We start from the raw sequence: 17,623 nt of genomic DNA, 5'->3' as shown, positions 1-17,623 counted from the left end.
CAAACTTGCAGTATTTCTTTCGACAGGAGAGAGGGCCACAATCTCCAGGGACCGGAACAATTCACGAGGCAAACAATGCAGAGCTGTACAGCACACGCACGGCAGCAGAAGTAGCAGAGGGTTGAGAATTACCCTTTCTCTCTTTAGCTCTCCCTCTGCCTCCTCTCCCTCTTCCTCCTCTCTCCCTCCACCTCTTCTCTTGCTCTCTCTGTTTCCTCACACTGGGTCAGTCGAGCTCCTGCACTGCAGCACAGCCGAGTGAAGGTTTTTTCATGATCTCAGGACTAACTGGACATTTTTCTGCTGAGAGTTGTCTTTCTTTATTTGGTAGTTGTTTCATAATGTCTTTATGTTAAACATGTAACATCAACAGCTATGCTAATATGTTTCAGAAACGTCAATGGAGAGCCTTTCCTTCGAGGATAATCCCAGGCGACACAGTCAAAGTCATCAAATTGGTGCAGTATAATGTAGTGCAATACCGCAGACAGGCCTGCGGGAGCAATAGAGTGGCAAGAATGAGCCTTAAAACCAGGAAATGACTTAGCATTTTACTCCTTCAGGTTTCCTTGTACAGAGGTCAACGGTTTATTGAACATGTTTTCGGTTAGAAGCCTGAAATAACATCTGTGGTTAACACAAGCTGAAGAGATGTTCATGTTTTGTAAAACAGCGCTGTCAAAATCAACTACTAAACGTCATCACACCAAACGTTAGCCACCGTTAGCTTAGCTGTGGTGACGCGCAGCCATGCACCCGTGATGTAGGTCATTAATATACTAATGTTAGCTTTTTACTTCTGCCCATTGCACATCTGCTTCAAAACTCAAAAGTGGTTTTAATATGTGGAGATCATCCTGCTGAACAAAACCTTTAAGTATCATAAACATGTGTGCTAATTTTCTGCTATTTAGCAAAAGCCAATGAAAAGAATATATTGCATTTTGTCGAGGAAGCCCGTGCAATCCTAACTTCCGAGTCAATTTACAAAAATGTCATCACTGCACCAAGGTATTTGGGGGTATAGTGTATTGCCCTAGCTTATCAGAACATGGTGACTGCATTGGCTGGGGATCGAACCGCTGACCCTCCGATTGGCCGAGGGCCATTCACCACCTGAGCCACACTCATCCCATTCATCAAAGCACGAATAGCAAATGCAATGCACGTATATAACAGGAAAAACTGCACTCTCCTGTCTTTGCACTAAGATATACACAGCATTTTATTACACCGCAAAGAAAAAAGTTTGTTGAGCCATCAGCATAATCGTACAAAACTCAAGTAAGCTCCTCAACACACACACACACACACAGCCAAGAGAGCCTTCCCCCACATTTTCCCACCACCACACACAAACAAAATACGCACGCAGAAAAAGTGGAACGTGCCTCTCTGTATGCCGCACCTGCAGTATACTGCAACTTCAGCAGCATGGTCAGAGACAGATTGGCTTTTTCAGCAAACTGGAGATAATTCCCTGCTTCCCAAACACAGAAGCACACACCACGCTCACACATACACATAATTCAAGAAATGAGAACGGGAAAAGATGGCAAACACGTAGCCTCCGAAATAATGGATATATCTTTCTCACATTGCAGAATCACACACACAGACCCATGGACTGACAGCAGCCCTCTTCCACCATGCAGCACACGCACAAACCAGCCAAACAACAACCAGAGGCCCAAATATATCCTGAGGAACATGCAGGAGAGGAGGAAGATATCACACCGCGCGTTAAACCACTTCCCTTGGGACTACCTAGAAAGTGTACCTGTAAATCCCCACATCCAAGTTACCACAAAACATACATTACACACTTTACTTACAGAAAATCGCCTAGAGTGGATTCTGAGCTGGTGTACTGGAGCTTTTCTACTAGGCTTATAGTATGTCATATCTTTAAAAAGAGCTCATTTGAAGCAGCGATGTCATGGTTAAATCGGCCAATTGATATAGTATTATGTGTCATTACGTGTGTTTTAATAAGCATGTGGATTATAGTCTGTCTGGATAAATGCCTGAAGGGGATTGTGCCAAGCATCTCTTGTAATTTAACTTTCACTTACCCCAGACCAATAGGCATAAGGGAAGCTGTAAAGCCCAGTTCAAGATTGTTGAAACAGAATAGATCACAAAACAAATTCAGCATTAGAGCAGAAGAAACACAAGAGAGAGACAAACACAGAATGAAACGAAGTCGTACGGACAGAGACACGGAGGAATCCAAGGACAGAAAGAAAGGCATTACCGTGCTGAAGTCTTGCCAACGTACAAACCTCAAGAGAGATGTTGAAGGAAAGGTTAACTCCACTGCGAAATTCAAATATCACTGACTGAATGGAAAGAGATTCAAACAGGGAGTCAATGTTTAGGTTTCACACACAAAAAAAACATTTAGCCAACCTCGGATCCCATTGGTTTCCCGTGTCTAATCAAAGTATGAAATCACTTGGAGATATTAGTGCAGGATAACAAGAGGATTTATTGGGATAAAACCACTCAGCAGGGTATAACGGGACAAAGCCCAGCACTCATTTGTGAAATATAACGGCGGGTGGGTGTGACAAGCGTGGAGGAAGATAAGGGACTTTAGCAGAAATCATCAATGATCCCAAAACTTTATTTATTTGTTCATTTGGGGGGAGGGTTGGGTGATGATGGGGTTAACAGAGTCATGTATTGTGTTTTAATCAAACTGAGTGCACACTGAAAATGCTGACCATATACTCTAACCTCTCGGTCAGGGAAAAGGAAGGCTTAACGTGTATGTGTGTGTGGATTTCTCTGTGTGTGTGTGTGTGTGTTAAAATATATATAAAACACATGAGGGAGCAGAAGAATATGGGGGTACAGCATTGTGAAACGTTCTACAAAGAGCCTCGACATAATGCTACCATGCTTTGAAAGGCTTTATATGAAGATGACTTCCTCTCATTGTCAAAGAAACCAAACAATGAATACAACACATGGTTTCATTTGATGCAAGCCTGTAGACCGGATCATTGATGATCAATACTGGTGATGACTGCTCTAAACTAGCTAAGGGCCTTTCTGTTTGAAGTGTTTGCTACATATCTTCCACTTAGTGTAAATTGACACATGAAAAACGATAACATCCAATTTGAAAATGGGGAATCATCACTCCGAGGAAAACCTATTGAAATCAAAGCATTGCATATCATGCCCAACAGAAACAGAAATGCACCTTTTTCTTCCCATCGATATTCACAAATGTTTAGACATCAAAATTGCATCATATGTTTCCCAAATTAAATTTCACCTTAGAAAATATTTTTAAAAAGCACTATGATGATGTGTATACTTTAACACCATGTTTACTCAACAGCTGCTTCAATCTTGGTTTTTGTTTGCTTGTACTATTTGGTCCCAAAAATGAATCTTGGCTCGGATAGGGAAATATAAAACATCAAAGAAATCACAGCAAAAGAAGTTAAGCATTGGATATTTGCTGTGGTGGAGATATTCAGGATTGATTTACTATTAGGGATTTCAATGTGGAATAAAAAAGATAATACCAATATGTAAAAGCAAAGATCGGCTCTTTAATATTTTTTTTTTCCTTTTTGAAAATAGTGTTTTTATACAGCTAGAGCGACCTGCTTTATTCTGCCATGTTCAAGACATGTAGTCGATATAAGGGAGAAAAAGGGAAAACAATTGCATGAAACTGTGCTGGAATTCATAAAATGATCTTATGCCACTTGTAGGTTTTATATATATATATATATATTTCAAAAATAATTCATACTGAATATGAGACATGATAGCTTAAGATAAGCATTTTGTGCATAACATTACAACTGCATCCATTTGCTAATTGCACGATGAACCTAATCGCATTGTTATCGCCCTCTAGTGGACTGAATCCACATTGCTACTTTAGAGGGAGTCAAAATGAGCTGCGCAAATCCAAACAGCGATTTCCAATTACATTTGTATCCACCTTCTCAATGACTGTTTATAAGCCTACATCAGCAATACCCGTTAAGATAATGAAAATTGCGTGATTTGGTACATCCTGTGTCATCATTTCAAATCCAGCAGTACCAAGTACCAGTAATGTAGTGGAACATTTAAAAATTAGTGCACTATGGTATGCAGAAGGTGAAAATCATAGCATTAACTGCCATTGGACAGAAAACATTGTTTGTATACCTTCTAAATTGACCTTTTTCCCGTCAATGTTTATGAATTAAATCCAGAAATAATAAGCTTTTTAATGTTATTGCCCTCCACTACATTCCTGTCCAGCACTCTATTGGTTCAGTAGCTATTCTCTTATCTGCAGCAGCATTACCTCTTGATGGTTGGCCACACCTTGCCATTTAACAAGACATCAAATACACAGCATGTCGACAGTGCTCCACACACAAGTTCCCGTGGCATCAACCCTTTCATCATTTTGATTGAAGAGTTTGTTTTTATTAAGAAGGCTATACCAGACGCATAATCACTATACATTGATTTTAACATTACCTTTACAATTAAATTCTTCACTGAAATTACAGAATAAATATATGCACATTTTTCTTGGAAATCTTTGTGAGAGAGAGAAAACATTAAAAGTGCCTCCTACAAAGCCATTAGTGGGTGACGATGGGGGGGATCCAGAAGCAATGGAAGGGGTGGGGGGGGGGGCTTGGGGGGGGGGGGGGGTCAACAAAGTGCATGGACATATCCAGAAAACCTTGAGCGTTGTCTTATAATAATATTCACAAATGTTTTACCATCCGTGCATCGGCGCGTCCTTTTTTACGAGAAGCACCCTGATATAGACAGAAGTCCTCATTAATAGTAATAACCATATTAATAAGATATAAAAATTAAATAGAACACTGAACTGTAAATGCGTTGCAGTATCTCTGTTCATAACACGTGATAGTTCTGAGTGAATCCCCCTCACTTCCTGCACCGAAGCGAGTGCATGCAGCAAACTGCAGTTCGTTTTATATGTATTTTTCTCTCTTTCGATCGTTTCCTACAAACTTTATGTGCACGGCCTCCGGGTGTTTGTACATCCTATCCAAGGGGTTAAAGAGACAGAAAGAAACCCAACCCCCCCCCCCCCCCCCCCCCCCCCCAGTCAGGGAGACGTCCAGCTCCCGTTTGTCTTTCACATCATGGTAACTCCATAAATAGGGGTTTTAGTGACAGATGTATTTTAGGATGTGTTGTGTGTGTTGTTCCCCGGCGCCCCTCTCGTTTCCTCGTTTGCTCTTTCTTGGGCATATAGAGATATTTATATATTATAAAAATAACGGCTGTTGACATTGCTGGCTACTCTGAAAAAAAGGCACTTCATTGAAATATCTGAGAATGGCCTCTCCTCCAAAGTGATTTGAGGGGGGGATACTTTGTTGTAATATAATATTTTATTTTATATCATGCTGCTTTTTCAAGTTTGTTTTTTCGATATTGGGTGATTTTTGTTTTCGAGGGCGGCAAAGTGAATGATTTTGTGTTTTTTTTTTTGTTCTCTCTCCAATGTGGCTAGAGACGTTAAAACCGGTAAGATTTTTCCAAGACTTCGAGGTAATCCGGCTTGGTTTGAAGTTTGGCCCTTAACTCGAGGTAATCGCTTTGGGACGGGTCTGGGTAGAGGGCTTTCCCCGTCGTGAAAAGCAATGTCTCCTTCAGCCGTGCGTCCTGCTGCAAATCCGGGTACTGCATGCCTGGTGGGTGCGCATGCGCCACATGCATGTCCTTTAGTTTGGGTACTGTCCCATACAAACAGTCTACAAAGCCCACTGTTGGTGTCGGCCTCTGACTGTCAATAACTGTGGGACAGAGCCCTCCGTTCTGGTGAAATCCTGCCATGTCAGCCGTGGCATGGTTTACTGTGACGATGGTGTTGAGCTGAGAGTTTGAGACGGCCAGGGTCCACTCTCTTTCTTTCTCTAACAAGGTTCTGTAGTTACTGTTGCTACTGCTGCCATTGTCTTTCCTATCTGAAAAATGTGCCCTGTCTTCCTCAGCTATTTCCCCCTCTCTAGGTTTATAGATGGGGTTGTTGCACATCTGAGTCACAGGGTGGGGGATGTAATCATAAATGTGACCATGGGCATGTGTGTGACCAGAGTGAGTGTGTGTGTGCGTGCTGGGTGTCGGTTTCTCCGGTGTGCAGGTGTTGCCAGAACAGCTCTGCCTCGGTGGGTCCTCGAATATCCGGCACTGCATCTGGATCCCCGTCAGGTCTACCTCGGAGCGTTTCCGGAAGGGGAGCTTCTTCCTGCGACGGAGAACAAAGGCGTAAAGCCCGGCAGCCACGAACACAGCGGAGATGAAGAGTATGAGCAGGCTGAGGATTAGAACAGACAGTGGGACAGCTCCTCTCCCGCCTGCCTCCCCCATTTCAGAGCTCCCCGTGGTGAGGTCATCCCCTCCAGGCAGGGCAGGAGAGGGGCCTGAAGAGATCTTGAGCTGAGGACAGATGATCTCCACCTCCAGGGTACGCAGGTCCTTCCCAAAAGCATACTCGGGTGTCTTGCACATGACATCTCCAACCACGATGACGGACGACAGCTTCTCCAGCCACTGTTTGAGGGGGATGATGTCACAGGAGCATTCCCAGGGGTTCTGATGGAGGTCAATCTGGACAATGGAGGTCAGATGCTCCAGAATGCCACGCACAGGCATGAAAAGGAAGTAGTTGTTGCGCAGGTTGAGACGTGCAAGGTTGGTGCCGGCGAAAGCGTCATTGGGGAGGGAACGCAGCAGGTTGTCATTGAGGAAAACCAGCTGGAGGTTGGGCATCAGGGAGAAGGAGTTAGGTTGTATCTCACGTATGACGTTGTACTCAAAGTAAAGATATCTCAGCATCTGAAGCCCCCGAAACATACCGGGGGCGAGTCTCTCTATGTCGTTCCCATTCAGGTATAAACTCTTCAAGTTTGGCAGGTTGATAAAGGCGCCCTCTTGGACGTAGGATATCCGATTATTTCCTAAGTGCAGTAAATCCAAGCTTGAGAAGTTCCAGAAATCAGAACGGTAGATTTTCTGTATTAGGTTCCCGCTAAGATATAATTTCTTGGCATTGAGAGGCCGAGGCAGGAGCTCGGAGATGTTGTGGAAGCCTTTCTCTTTGCAGTTCACCGTTAGCCCCAGGTCATTGATGTGAAGGTTGCAAGTACATCCAGCTGGACAAATGATTGGAATGGGAGGCCTTGTTTGGTAGCCAGCAACAGGGGGCTGGTTGATGCCTGGGTAGATGCTACGAGGGGTTGGGGGGGTTCTTTGTTGGCCGAGGTCGTTTGGTAGGCTTAACAGCTCTTTCCTTGTATTCCACAGAAGAGGCTGTGTTGTGAAAGGAGGAGAGCATGGAGGAAGGTTTAGTAGGCCATGTGTTCTCGTTGCTGAACGGGATCCGGGGAATTCCCAGCTTGGCCTCAATCTCTGCATCGGAGAGCAGCGGGCAGAGCTCACTGCGCTTGATTTCCCGTAAGTCTTTCCCATGTAAGTGGAACGGGTTCTCACATGTGATCTCACCAACCAGAGCTGTGTAGGGGATTCTCTCCAGCCACGTTTTTAACTGGACAATCTCACACACACAGTTCCAGGGGTTCTCCTCCAGCTGGATTTCCATTAGGCTCCTCCCAACGTACTCCAGCATGCCTTTGTACGGCAAAGTCTTTAGTCTGTTTCCCCTCAGGTCCAGATGTGTGAGCGACACAGACCGGAAAAGATAATTCGGTAGCACAGGGATCAGATTGTCATTTAGTATGAGCACTCTTAATTTGTGAAGGTGCCTGAATGCACCACTTTCAATCCGTTTGATAACATTGTAGTCCGCCTGGAGGTACTCTAAACTCCCCAACCCCAGAAAAGTGTCATTCCGGAAAACCTCCAGTTTGTTTTCATGTAGGAACAGCCGTTTGAGTATTCCCAAACCATTGAACGCTCCTGCGTGGATATCTTGCAAGGCATTATTACCCAGATTAAGTGATATGGCATTGTTCAGATGGAGGAAGCTGTTAAAGTAAAGCTTCCTCATCGAGTTCCTCTGCAGATTGAGCTTGAAGGGCCGACTCCATATCTGTGAGATCTGGCTAACATTTGTAAATCCTTTACTGTCACAGTGGACGTGGAAGATGCCCTCCTTGACCTCGCAGTAGCAAGGCTCGAAGCAGGGCTCGTCGATCTCCTCGGAGTCCTCCAGCATTGGCATCGGGGTGGTCCATCCTAAGGCTATGGTGCTCAGCAAGGTAACCCACAGCATCCTCGCTGACACCGAGGGGAGGAAGTTTCGGCTCCAGGGACAGAGCCACTTCACAGCACTGCAGCAGAGAACAGAGGGGAGGAGAGACAATGGATGGGAAGGAGGGGAATACGCGGAAGTAAACACACTCCAACAAAGTGAAGTTTGGGGTGAGAGACGGACACACAGAGGAAGGAGAGACAGAGAGAAAGCTGCATTAGTTTAGGGCTTTGAAATAATGAATAATAGAATGACATTTGCTATATTGCCTCAAACTAAACCAAGCTCTCTAAGATGGGTAATATGATACCCTGCAATGCAAACAAATCTTTATATCCAGACAGTTAACGTCAGAATATAGAGGGGTGGGGGTGCCATTTATTATACAGCAGACGTGCTGCTAAGGTCGCAATAAATCACCTCAGATGCTTATCGCCGTGAATAAGCGAAGGGAACAGCAGGTGGGTGAGGTTAGTGGTGAGGAGACACCGTCCCCCCGCTTTATTTATTACATAACAGGGGACCTCAATCCCTCTTTTGGTAAATGAGTCCAGGGAAGCGCGAGGGGAAATTAAAGTAGGTGCATCGAAGGTCTAACGCAGGAATAGGACGGGAGCGGAATAGGTGTCAGCTCGGGGACCATTAGTGGGACGAGATGGGGACTGTCGAAGGACTTGCTGAACATCAATCTCGTTAAAATCCATCTCCACACACTGTATTTATACTGTGTATTCCCGTCTATACAGCTCAAAGAAATGTCGTAAAAATAATGTACACAGTAACACTGGGGCCTTAGAAAATGCAAGGTCTGAATCTATCAGTGTGAAAAATGTTCACACATGTCAAATCTAAGAGAAAATAGTCCAATAGGTCCAATGATTTTGTCGGCTGTAAGCTCACAGCGTTTTCTTAGGTCAAATGTAAAAAGAAATAGGATAGCACTCAACTTATTCGTTTTAGTTGATCCTGACATTTACCAACAAATATAATCAATATAACTTCATTTGGCTTCTGATGCCAGTGGAGGATTATAGGGACAACGGCACAAGTGAAAAGCAGTGGGCGAAGCTGCTGCTCCGAGAGGCTCACGAGGATGTGTTTTAGATCCAGTTGGCCTATAAATAAATAATAACACGTATAAAGAGAGGATATATTGAAAAAAGAATTATTATAAAAAAAGCAAGGTGAAACAGTTTAATTCAAAAACGGTCGGCTGATTGTAGATTTGGTTAAGTATCTCCATTGTGTAGGGAAAGGTCAGTCACACACACGCACAAAGACCTTTGAATACGTTTTCTGTTGCCTTTGACTTTTTATACAGCGCTGTCCGTTCAAACAATGGTGCTGAAAATCCAGAAACAGAGTAGAGTCGCTGTCCATGGTGCCTCAAACCAAAAGGGAAAAAGAGAAAAAGGAGGAAAAAACTAAATGTGTTGTAATCCGAAAAAAAAGACGTGACACCAAAACGCGCCAAGGAGAGAAAAAAAAACATCCTTGACCACGATCTCCTCGCTGTAAAATCAGTTTGCAATGCCCACACCGTGCGTAATCCTCCAGGATATATTGAATCCGCTTCCATGATAGAGACCAACAACAAAAAAGCTCAGATGCAATGCCACAAAAAGTAATAACGATATTTCAAGCAATTAAAAATAATAATGCAAGTCATATAATATGCCCTTGGGGTGTAGCAAATCGGCTGTTATACCTACTTAGTTTAGCGGGATTCCAACTTCACATATCCTCATGCGATGTGTTCCCGGTGCGTCCCGCTCACCGTCCGATGCCGGGCTGCGAGGAAGAGAAGGAAGAAGAAAACGGGGGCCGTTAGAAAAGCAGAGGGAGAGGTGGAAAGAGAGAGCTTTGAGGAGGGAGAGAGTCATAGATGCGCATGTGAATGAGCCACGGGTTCAAAACCAAGCACAGCCCTGTTACTTACATGAATTAAAAGTGATGTGAACACGAACTATAAAGGAGATTCCAATCTGGTGTTTAAAGTAAGTTACTGAGAAACGATGATATCTCACGAGCTCCTGACATCAAACCTGCGGCTCTCATTAACTGACATTTCCCCAAAAATAACCTTGCTGTCATTTGAAGAGGAGCAGAGACACATGCCAAGCATAATGCAGTAGCCATTCGTCGTGACATTGGCAGGAAAACGGAGAATACAGGAACAAACGGCTAATGATCAGTCGACTGGATCCCTGCGATCCGTTATCCTCGATATGTGGAGAGCGCTGTGTCCCTTTTTTGAAGTCCATGGCTATGCAGACACCAGCACAAGCATGAACACACACACATACACACACACACATTCACACATATCTGCATGAGATTTCCCCCGTGATACACTCCGGCAGAGGCTTTAACACTCACCTTAGTTTCGCACTGCAATTGGACAGCATCAGGAAAACAAGAGCACTAGTGTGAATCTTGTTAGATCTCTCTCCCTCTCCCTCGCGCGCGCTCTCTCTCTCTCTCTCGGAGGAGAAATGAAGACGTGAGAGGAATGCAATCTCCCACACTCCTCTCTCCTAGTGACTCTCTCTCCCCTTCTTCTTTCTTCGTCTCCTTCTTTCCTTAGCAGTTTGCTTAAAATGCAAGCCCTCGACTTGTGCCCGTCCGCTTCCTCTTCCTCCCCTCTACTCCTCCTCCTCCTCCTCCCTTCTCCTCCGCCGCCGTCGCTGCCGCCCCCCGGGCGAGCGCTCAACAGCAGTGTGTCCGGGTGAGAGTGTCCTCCCCTCGGCTTCAGGACCGTGCCTCTGTCCGGTGCAGCAGGAGCAAAAGTCTGTGGATCATACCGACGGTTGGGTCAGCTTTTAGTTTTTTTTTATATGTATTTCTTTCTTTTCCTCGGGCTCGTTTCCCTGTCGTGCGTCAGAGGAGTGAGGGACTGAGCTGGGTGGGGGGGCAAAGGGGTGAGAGACGCAGTGGAGAGAGATCTGTCGGTGAGAGAGAGAGGAGGAGGGGAGGAAAAGAGTGATGGGGACGGTTGCGCTATAGTTCTGGATGCTGTCGAGAGGAGGAGAGGAAGCGAAGTGAAGAGGGCGAGAGAAGTGCGCTGGCTTTCTCTGCGGGGACGCGCATCAAGGGAGAAATAAATAAATAAGAGTCAGGGAGCGCGCGGCTGACAGACCTGTGGATGACAGTCAGGGCACCGACGACTCTCTTTCTCTCTCTCTACGTGCATTTCTTTTGTATTATTGAGTCTTAATAGTGATTCTCTACCACTTTTCCGGGGCTATGTGAAGTTGGCAGCCGAAACCTCTCCTCTCTGCCGCGGCTAAATCTTCAGAAGAGACAGGGAAATACGGAGCTCTTCATATTTCCCTTCTCTTTTTAGCGTGCCTTCCCCCACCTCGCCTCCAGCGGGCAACACAAGCCCGTGTAGAGAGAGGCAAGCCGAGCCAGAGCTCAGAAGCACGACTGAGCCTCACGATCCCTGCAGCTCTGCATGGAGGGGGCTGATTGCAAAGAAAGTTGAAATCTCCCCACAGCGTCTTGTTGAACACATGACCTAATGTTTCTGTAATGATGGCAATTTACAGTCATATCGGGCTATAACTGTATTGGAATAGTTGCTGTGTTTAGTTGGTGTCTATAGGACATTAAGGTTGCAAGGATGCCTGATTGGTCTCATATTTTCAGTAAATCAAAGTTGATTACATTGAGCCCAACTTTTGTATTTATTGTCTTTGTTTTTTTTCAATGTGTCCGTGTTTCTTTCCTCTGGTGGTCCCCGATAACACTTCACTCAGAATACTCTGACCTTAAGGATTCTTCAAAAAAGGAGTAAACACGGTGGCTGACAGGTGCAAACACGTTACAGCAGCCAAAAACATTTCCATTATGAAACACACTGCACTTTCAAAACCGATGCAAACGAAAACAGGGACACTTAAAAGTGATGCACACAGCTGGGACCGGATGCATATTGACATGCGGGGATTATAAAGTTGGCCAACCTGTTTTGTCAACTCTGTTACGTGAAGTTGGTGAAGATGTGTTCTTCATTTGCACCTGTCAGCCACCGTAGGTTTCCTGTGGTGATCTCCTGCAACACGACACACAGGATCCACTGACCTTCAGGATTATTTATATTAAAGTAAACCGTTATCCCATTTGTAGCCGGGTCATATTTATGACTTTACAGTACATCACAGTGGATTAAAATAAAGCTGCATGATTGAGGGGATCTGAGGAGGCTCTCGTAAAAAAAAAAAACCTGTAATTGATGTCATCCTAAATGAAGGCCTTTTTGGATGGATTATCCCAATTGTTGCATATATAGTTGCATAGTATCTCTAAATGTGATACTGCATGAGTACCAGATCAAGTCTTACATTCAAATAACTCTACACATTGTGGTACTACAGGCAAGGCGAGTCTATTTATATAGCACATTTCAACAAGGATATCCAGTTGAATTAAAGATAATCACAGAATAACAACTAGCTCGAATACAACAAGACAGGTATACATTCAATAATACAAGTGGGGAGAGAAACTCCCTCTGGAGGGAACACAGGGATTTGAGCCTTTTGTAACCCCCCCAAAAACATATTAGGGCTTTAATGACAGAAAGAAAACCAAAGAAAAAAGCACAACCCGTCATATATTAGCAAATACTTTGAGGCACCTTCATAAAGAATGTGTGTTTGTGTGTCACAATGTAAATGATTGGCTTTGCATGTGAATCAGTATCTGAATTAGACATAAGAAGGAAGCCCATACACACAAGCACACTGTGCAGACATACACGAGCAGTGGCTGGGAGGTGAGTGAAGAGCTTTTGTGAGGAGCTGGTGGTCTGTAAAACTGCCATTCTTCTTTATGAAAAGCCGCCATTCACTGCTCATACTTTTCAGATGGTGTCAGACAAACTGACATAAGGCCACTGCAAACCCCGTCACTCAGCTCACTCGACATGGATGGACAGAGTGCATCACTTTGAAGCACTAGTTTTGCTATGATTACAGATCAGAGCTGACAGCATCACCCATTAGAGTCACACGGTGAAAACTCAACATTGATATTTGACTTTGACAAGTGCCACGCCAAACCAAATGTTCTCGCTGTAAAGTGGACGACAAAAAAACAGTTGGTATGATGTAAGAAATATCATTTCTGGTGTGTATTGGCATATCCGAACAACTGTCAAAGGGCTTTGCAGCACATTATTTAACACTTGTGAAAACTATAAATAAAAGAGTGTCTTTTAACCAGAACAAAAACGTTGGTTGTTATACAGCGGCCTATATGTTTTCACAACAAGCTGTTCATGTGTCAAGGGGCGAATTCCCTCTCTGAAGTGTTGTTACACTGCCAGAAAACCCCCGAGGGAGGAGGTGGATGAGCTTACATCTTCTACTAACATCAACACTTGTCTCTTATTAACATGACTACAATATTAACCCCTTACTACTGATGGCATATCTGGAAAAAAGCTCATATGGGAAAAAAGGAAATGTAGAAGAAGAATCAAAACGTTGGATATCGTAACGCCCATCGAAATCAACTGCGTCATCACTGACCCTTTAAGGTCACCCCTGTATGATTAAAGGACCTCAATGACAACTCTTTCATCACAGCCAGCAAAGCAGCACAGCGTTGAATGGGGAAATACATGGCTGTCAGCGCTTTTTAACCAAAGCCACAACCTTAAATGAAAAGAGACAGGAGATGCACATCCAGCAGAGGGATGTCATTCATTCACCCAATATAACAGTATGTGGTACATCTAGGGTGATCATTCAAAAACTCTATGTTAAAGACAGGGACAAACCGATTTGGATTGAGGTTAAATATTAGCATGCTTCCCATTTACTGTCATCTTTCTCCGTGACAGTGGCTTTGTCCAAATTGTCTGAATTCTTGCCAATTATTCATAAATGATCAAAACCAAGCTGAGATGTTGTAATAAAGTAAAAAATAAATATACATTTTTGTCATGCCTTTTTATATTTGAACACCAACTGGTATTGGTTTTGTTAAAGCCGGGACATTTTGTTTTCGTGAAAAAGCCAACTATTGTCAAGGGACTATAAAAGACTACAATTCCCAAGACGCCAGCCTTTAAGACACACAGATATGGGAAACCTGTGTGGAAGACATGCACCATCGAAACACATTTTTTAACCGTTAAATGAAAGTAGTTACAGAATAATAAAATGAAAGACAATCTAAGTTTCTTTATCATTGTATTTGAGTCTTGCCTCTTTTTGAAATCTGTTTGACTATTGCTCAGGCCTATTTTCTTTGTAGAATGTTTGTGGAAAGAATCTTATTGTATTTTGGTTAACCACGAGTCTCGTAACATCAACCTATCATCAGAAGCCAGACAAGTCATCACAACTGTGAGTCCAACAAATACATCACGAGATAACGCGTTAGAAATGTCTGTTCGAAAAGCATCCGAGTGGCTTATTAAGGAAGCGGAGGAAGGTAGCTGCAACAGTTTGACCTTCCTTCAAAGTACTAGTATTTTAAACTTGGGATTGAACATGATGAAACACAGATTATTATTGTGACTTGCGAAATCAAATTGTTGTATCGATTGACACAACTAATGATAACTTCTTCGCTGGTAGCGGCTTAGAAAATATAACTTCAATTATTAAGGCCAAACTAGTCCTGAGAAAATGGGGTGTTGATCCTTAAATCACAAGGTTGTTGGTTCGACCCCCCCTGTTTTTTAGGATGGAAAATTGTTTGGTTTACACAAACCCCCTCCGTCTTTCTAAGCCGTCACCTTTGAAACTTTCCATTACCATAATTCTCTGAACACGATCAGGCTGCAGTGTTATAATGCAACCTGCCTAAGTCATTCCCCATTGGATGGTTGGAGGCACAGTCAAATAATTCCCTTTCTAAAAGTCTGTCTTCCTCCATCTCTCTCCTCCTGACAGTCCGCCCCACTGCTTTGTAGTCAATGTGTCTGAATGCTTGACGGCCTTTCTTTCTGTCCACTTACATCCCCCGCCCGGCTGTCTGCCAACCGGACCACCAACCTGCCAGTCTCACCCCCCCCCCCCCCACCCCTCCCATCATCCCCCATATATTAGGCTGACTGTCTTCCTGCTTTTATGTCTGTCTGTCTCTGTGTTGGACAGCTTCCTTTTATGTGACAGTGGGGATGGGACATTTTGGACGGGTTACTTTAAATATAACAATGACAAATGTAAGATATTTTCTTGATTACCATTTACCTCTTTTATGTATTTGTTTGTTTGTTTGTTTATTTATCTGTTTATTTATTTGTTGTTTTATGTTTGTTTTTCAATAACAAATTGAAAGATAATCTATCATGTATCACAATATGAAACTGATGTAACCTGAATACTTACGGTTACTTCTTCATTAAATACATTCAGGATACAAATATCAATAAGATTATTACGTTTAATATGTGAGAAAAGAGAACAATGGAAGCCTCTTTTGCAATTGTTTCCTTTCCTGTGTGTTGTAAAGGTACTTGTGCATGTCAATGGTCTACAAAGGCTAAAATCCCCGTGTTCCCTCCAGAGGGAGTTTCTCTCCTTTGTTTACTGTTGTTACTCCCAAAGCCTGCTCTTAGTCGTTTTTAATTCAATAGACAACAACTGATTCAGACATTCAGAGGAAGATATTGGGTAAAAAATAGTGTGACATTAATGGATAATTGTTTTGATTGTATGGTGGGTATATTTTGTGAATTGAGAATGTCTTGTACCTTGTTTGTTTGAATGGATTGTTGTTCTCTGATAAGCATATTCAGTCACTGGAGGAAAAGCAGCAACCAAATAAAATACTTTCTTAGTTTGACATCTAGCTGTGTCTCCTCTCTTGTAGATGAGAGTTGGTTTTATTGTTGTGTTTTTTTTAATTAACAACTCTGTAGCTCAGGATGTACTTTGAGAAATGTTGCTTGGTGATGTTTGGGATAAAGAGATTGTATTGAAAGCCCGAACGAAATGTGTAATTGCACACACATATCAAAACAGCATCAAAAGATATATAATGACGATTAAATCAAAAGAAAACTAACAAACATAATTAGAATTTTCCAATTGTTTTAATATATTCATTGGATATGGCATTCTGGTTGAATTAAGAGGAGTGTGTATGGGATGCTGACTGACAGTCACAAGCAGCTGCAGATAGAAAGGCATTGTGTTAAAGTGAGACATCTGCAGCCACATTCACTTTAAAAACTTTTCTTTGTACTTCAGGGTTGAAATCTCAATGTGTTTCCAGAGTGAGAATGCAGTCTGGCCCGAGCTTTAAAAAAGCAGTGGCTGTGGAAAACTTTGACTCGGAAAACAGAACTTAAAGGATTCTTTGAAAATATCAATTTATGTTTGTATTCAATTTGAACAATGCTCTCATTTTTAAGCAGCACTGAAGTTTTTCTTTCCCCTCCCGTTGAAGCCTGGAGGAAACGCTTAGTGGAAATTAAGCTAAACCCTGTGTGCTCCTTTTAATATCAAACCGAGTATTATACACTTCTATTGTCGATGTGGATTCTCGCAGGATTAGTCCCTTCAAATATACTGGGCCACGGAAATAAGTTAAATGTCACACTGGGGTTCTCTTTGGTGGATTTTTGCTAAGTTTATAAACTCTTTGTGTGGGCGCGAGTGTGTGTGTTTGTGTGAGAGCACTTTTAATGTGGTCACGTCTGAGTGATTGGCCCAACAGTGCGAAATGAAGTTCAGGACAAAAGAGCATCCAAATATAAAAATGCAGACAAGTGTTCTCAATCTCTCCCTCTCTCTCTCTCACACACACACACACACACTATTCCGACATTGAGACGTAGGGAGTCAGTGTCATCGTCTCTGTGCACCGTGAGGACAGTCTCATGGTGTCTTTGTTCTGACCTCGCATACACCATCAGAGCTTCCTGTCGTAAAACTTAATGATCACTGTCACACCGTTCCAGTGGACACCGGGATAAATGCACCTGTTGTGGGTGTGTCTTGTTAGCTGCTTGCATAATAACATCATTAAATGTAGTGATGTAATGAAGAACACTCTGTCCCTGTCTCTACCTCGGCATCTTTTGTGTCCCTTGATACAGCGAATGTACGTTCAAGCACACACACACACACACTCTCCTGCAGCCTATTTACTACTTACTACATGATCACAATGGGGTTCTGTAGTGAACGTTACAATCTTCTTCCAAGTGATGTTTGAGCTTTGTATCACAGCATTAGTCTAGAAAACAGTGTAATTGTGTTAAGCATCACTTAAGAAGACCTTTATCCCAGACACAGGTATAAATAAAAAATAAATAAAGGACCAGCTACTGTAGGCATCCAGTTTTTCAGCATTGTTCATCCTTATGAAGCTGATTTGTGCAATCTTTGGTTTGATGTAAATGTATTGAAATGTGACGATATGTAAAAAGGT

The 17,623-nt window shown here is 43.1% G+C and overlaps 1 protein-coding gene across 1 annotated transcript; it reads right to left on the bottom strand.

Annotated features, from left to right (window-relative positions):
• Positions 1–5,137: 5,137 nt before the first annotated feature.
• On the bottom strand, positions 5,138–11,246 carry LOC117470039 (SLIT and NTRK-like protein 3). The gene is given in 4 exon segments (XM_034114561.1): positions 5,138–7,269; positions 7,271–8,303; positions 9,937–10,015; positions 10,604–11,246. Coding segments are annotated over 2 exon segments (2,715 nt in total). The 5' UTR covers positions 8,246–8,303; positions 9,937–10,015; positions 10,604–11,246; the 3' UTR covers positions 5,138–5,529.
• Between the last annotated feature and the right edge of the window lie 6,377 nt (positions 11,247–17,623).

The sequence above is a fragment of the Trematomus bernacchii genome, unplaced genomic scaffold (assembly GCF_902827165.1).
Source record: "Trematomus bernacchii unplaced genomic scaffold, fTreBer1.1, whole genome shotgun sequence".
NCBI classification, from domain to species: domain Eukaryota; kingdom Metazoa; phylum Chordata; class Actinopteri; order Perciformes; family Nototheniidae; genus Trematomus; species Trematomus bernacchii.
Note: the sequence above shows the minus strand (reverse complement) of the source record. Positions and strands in the feature narration are given on the sequence as shown.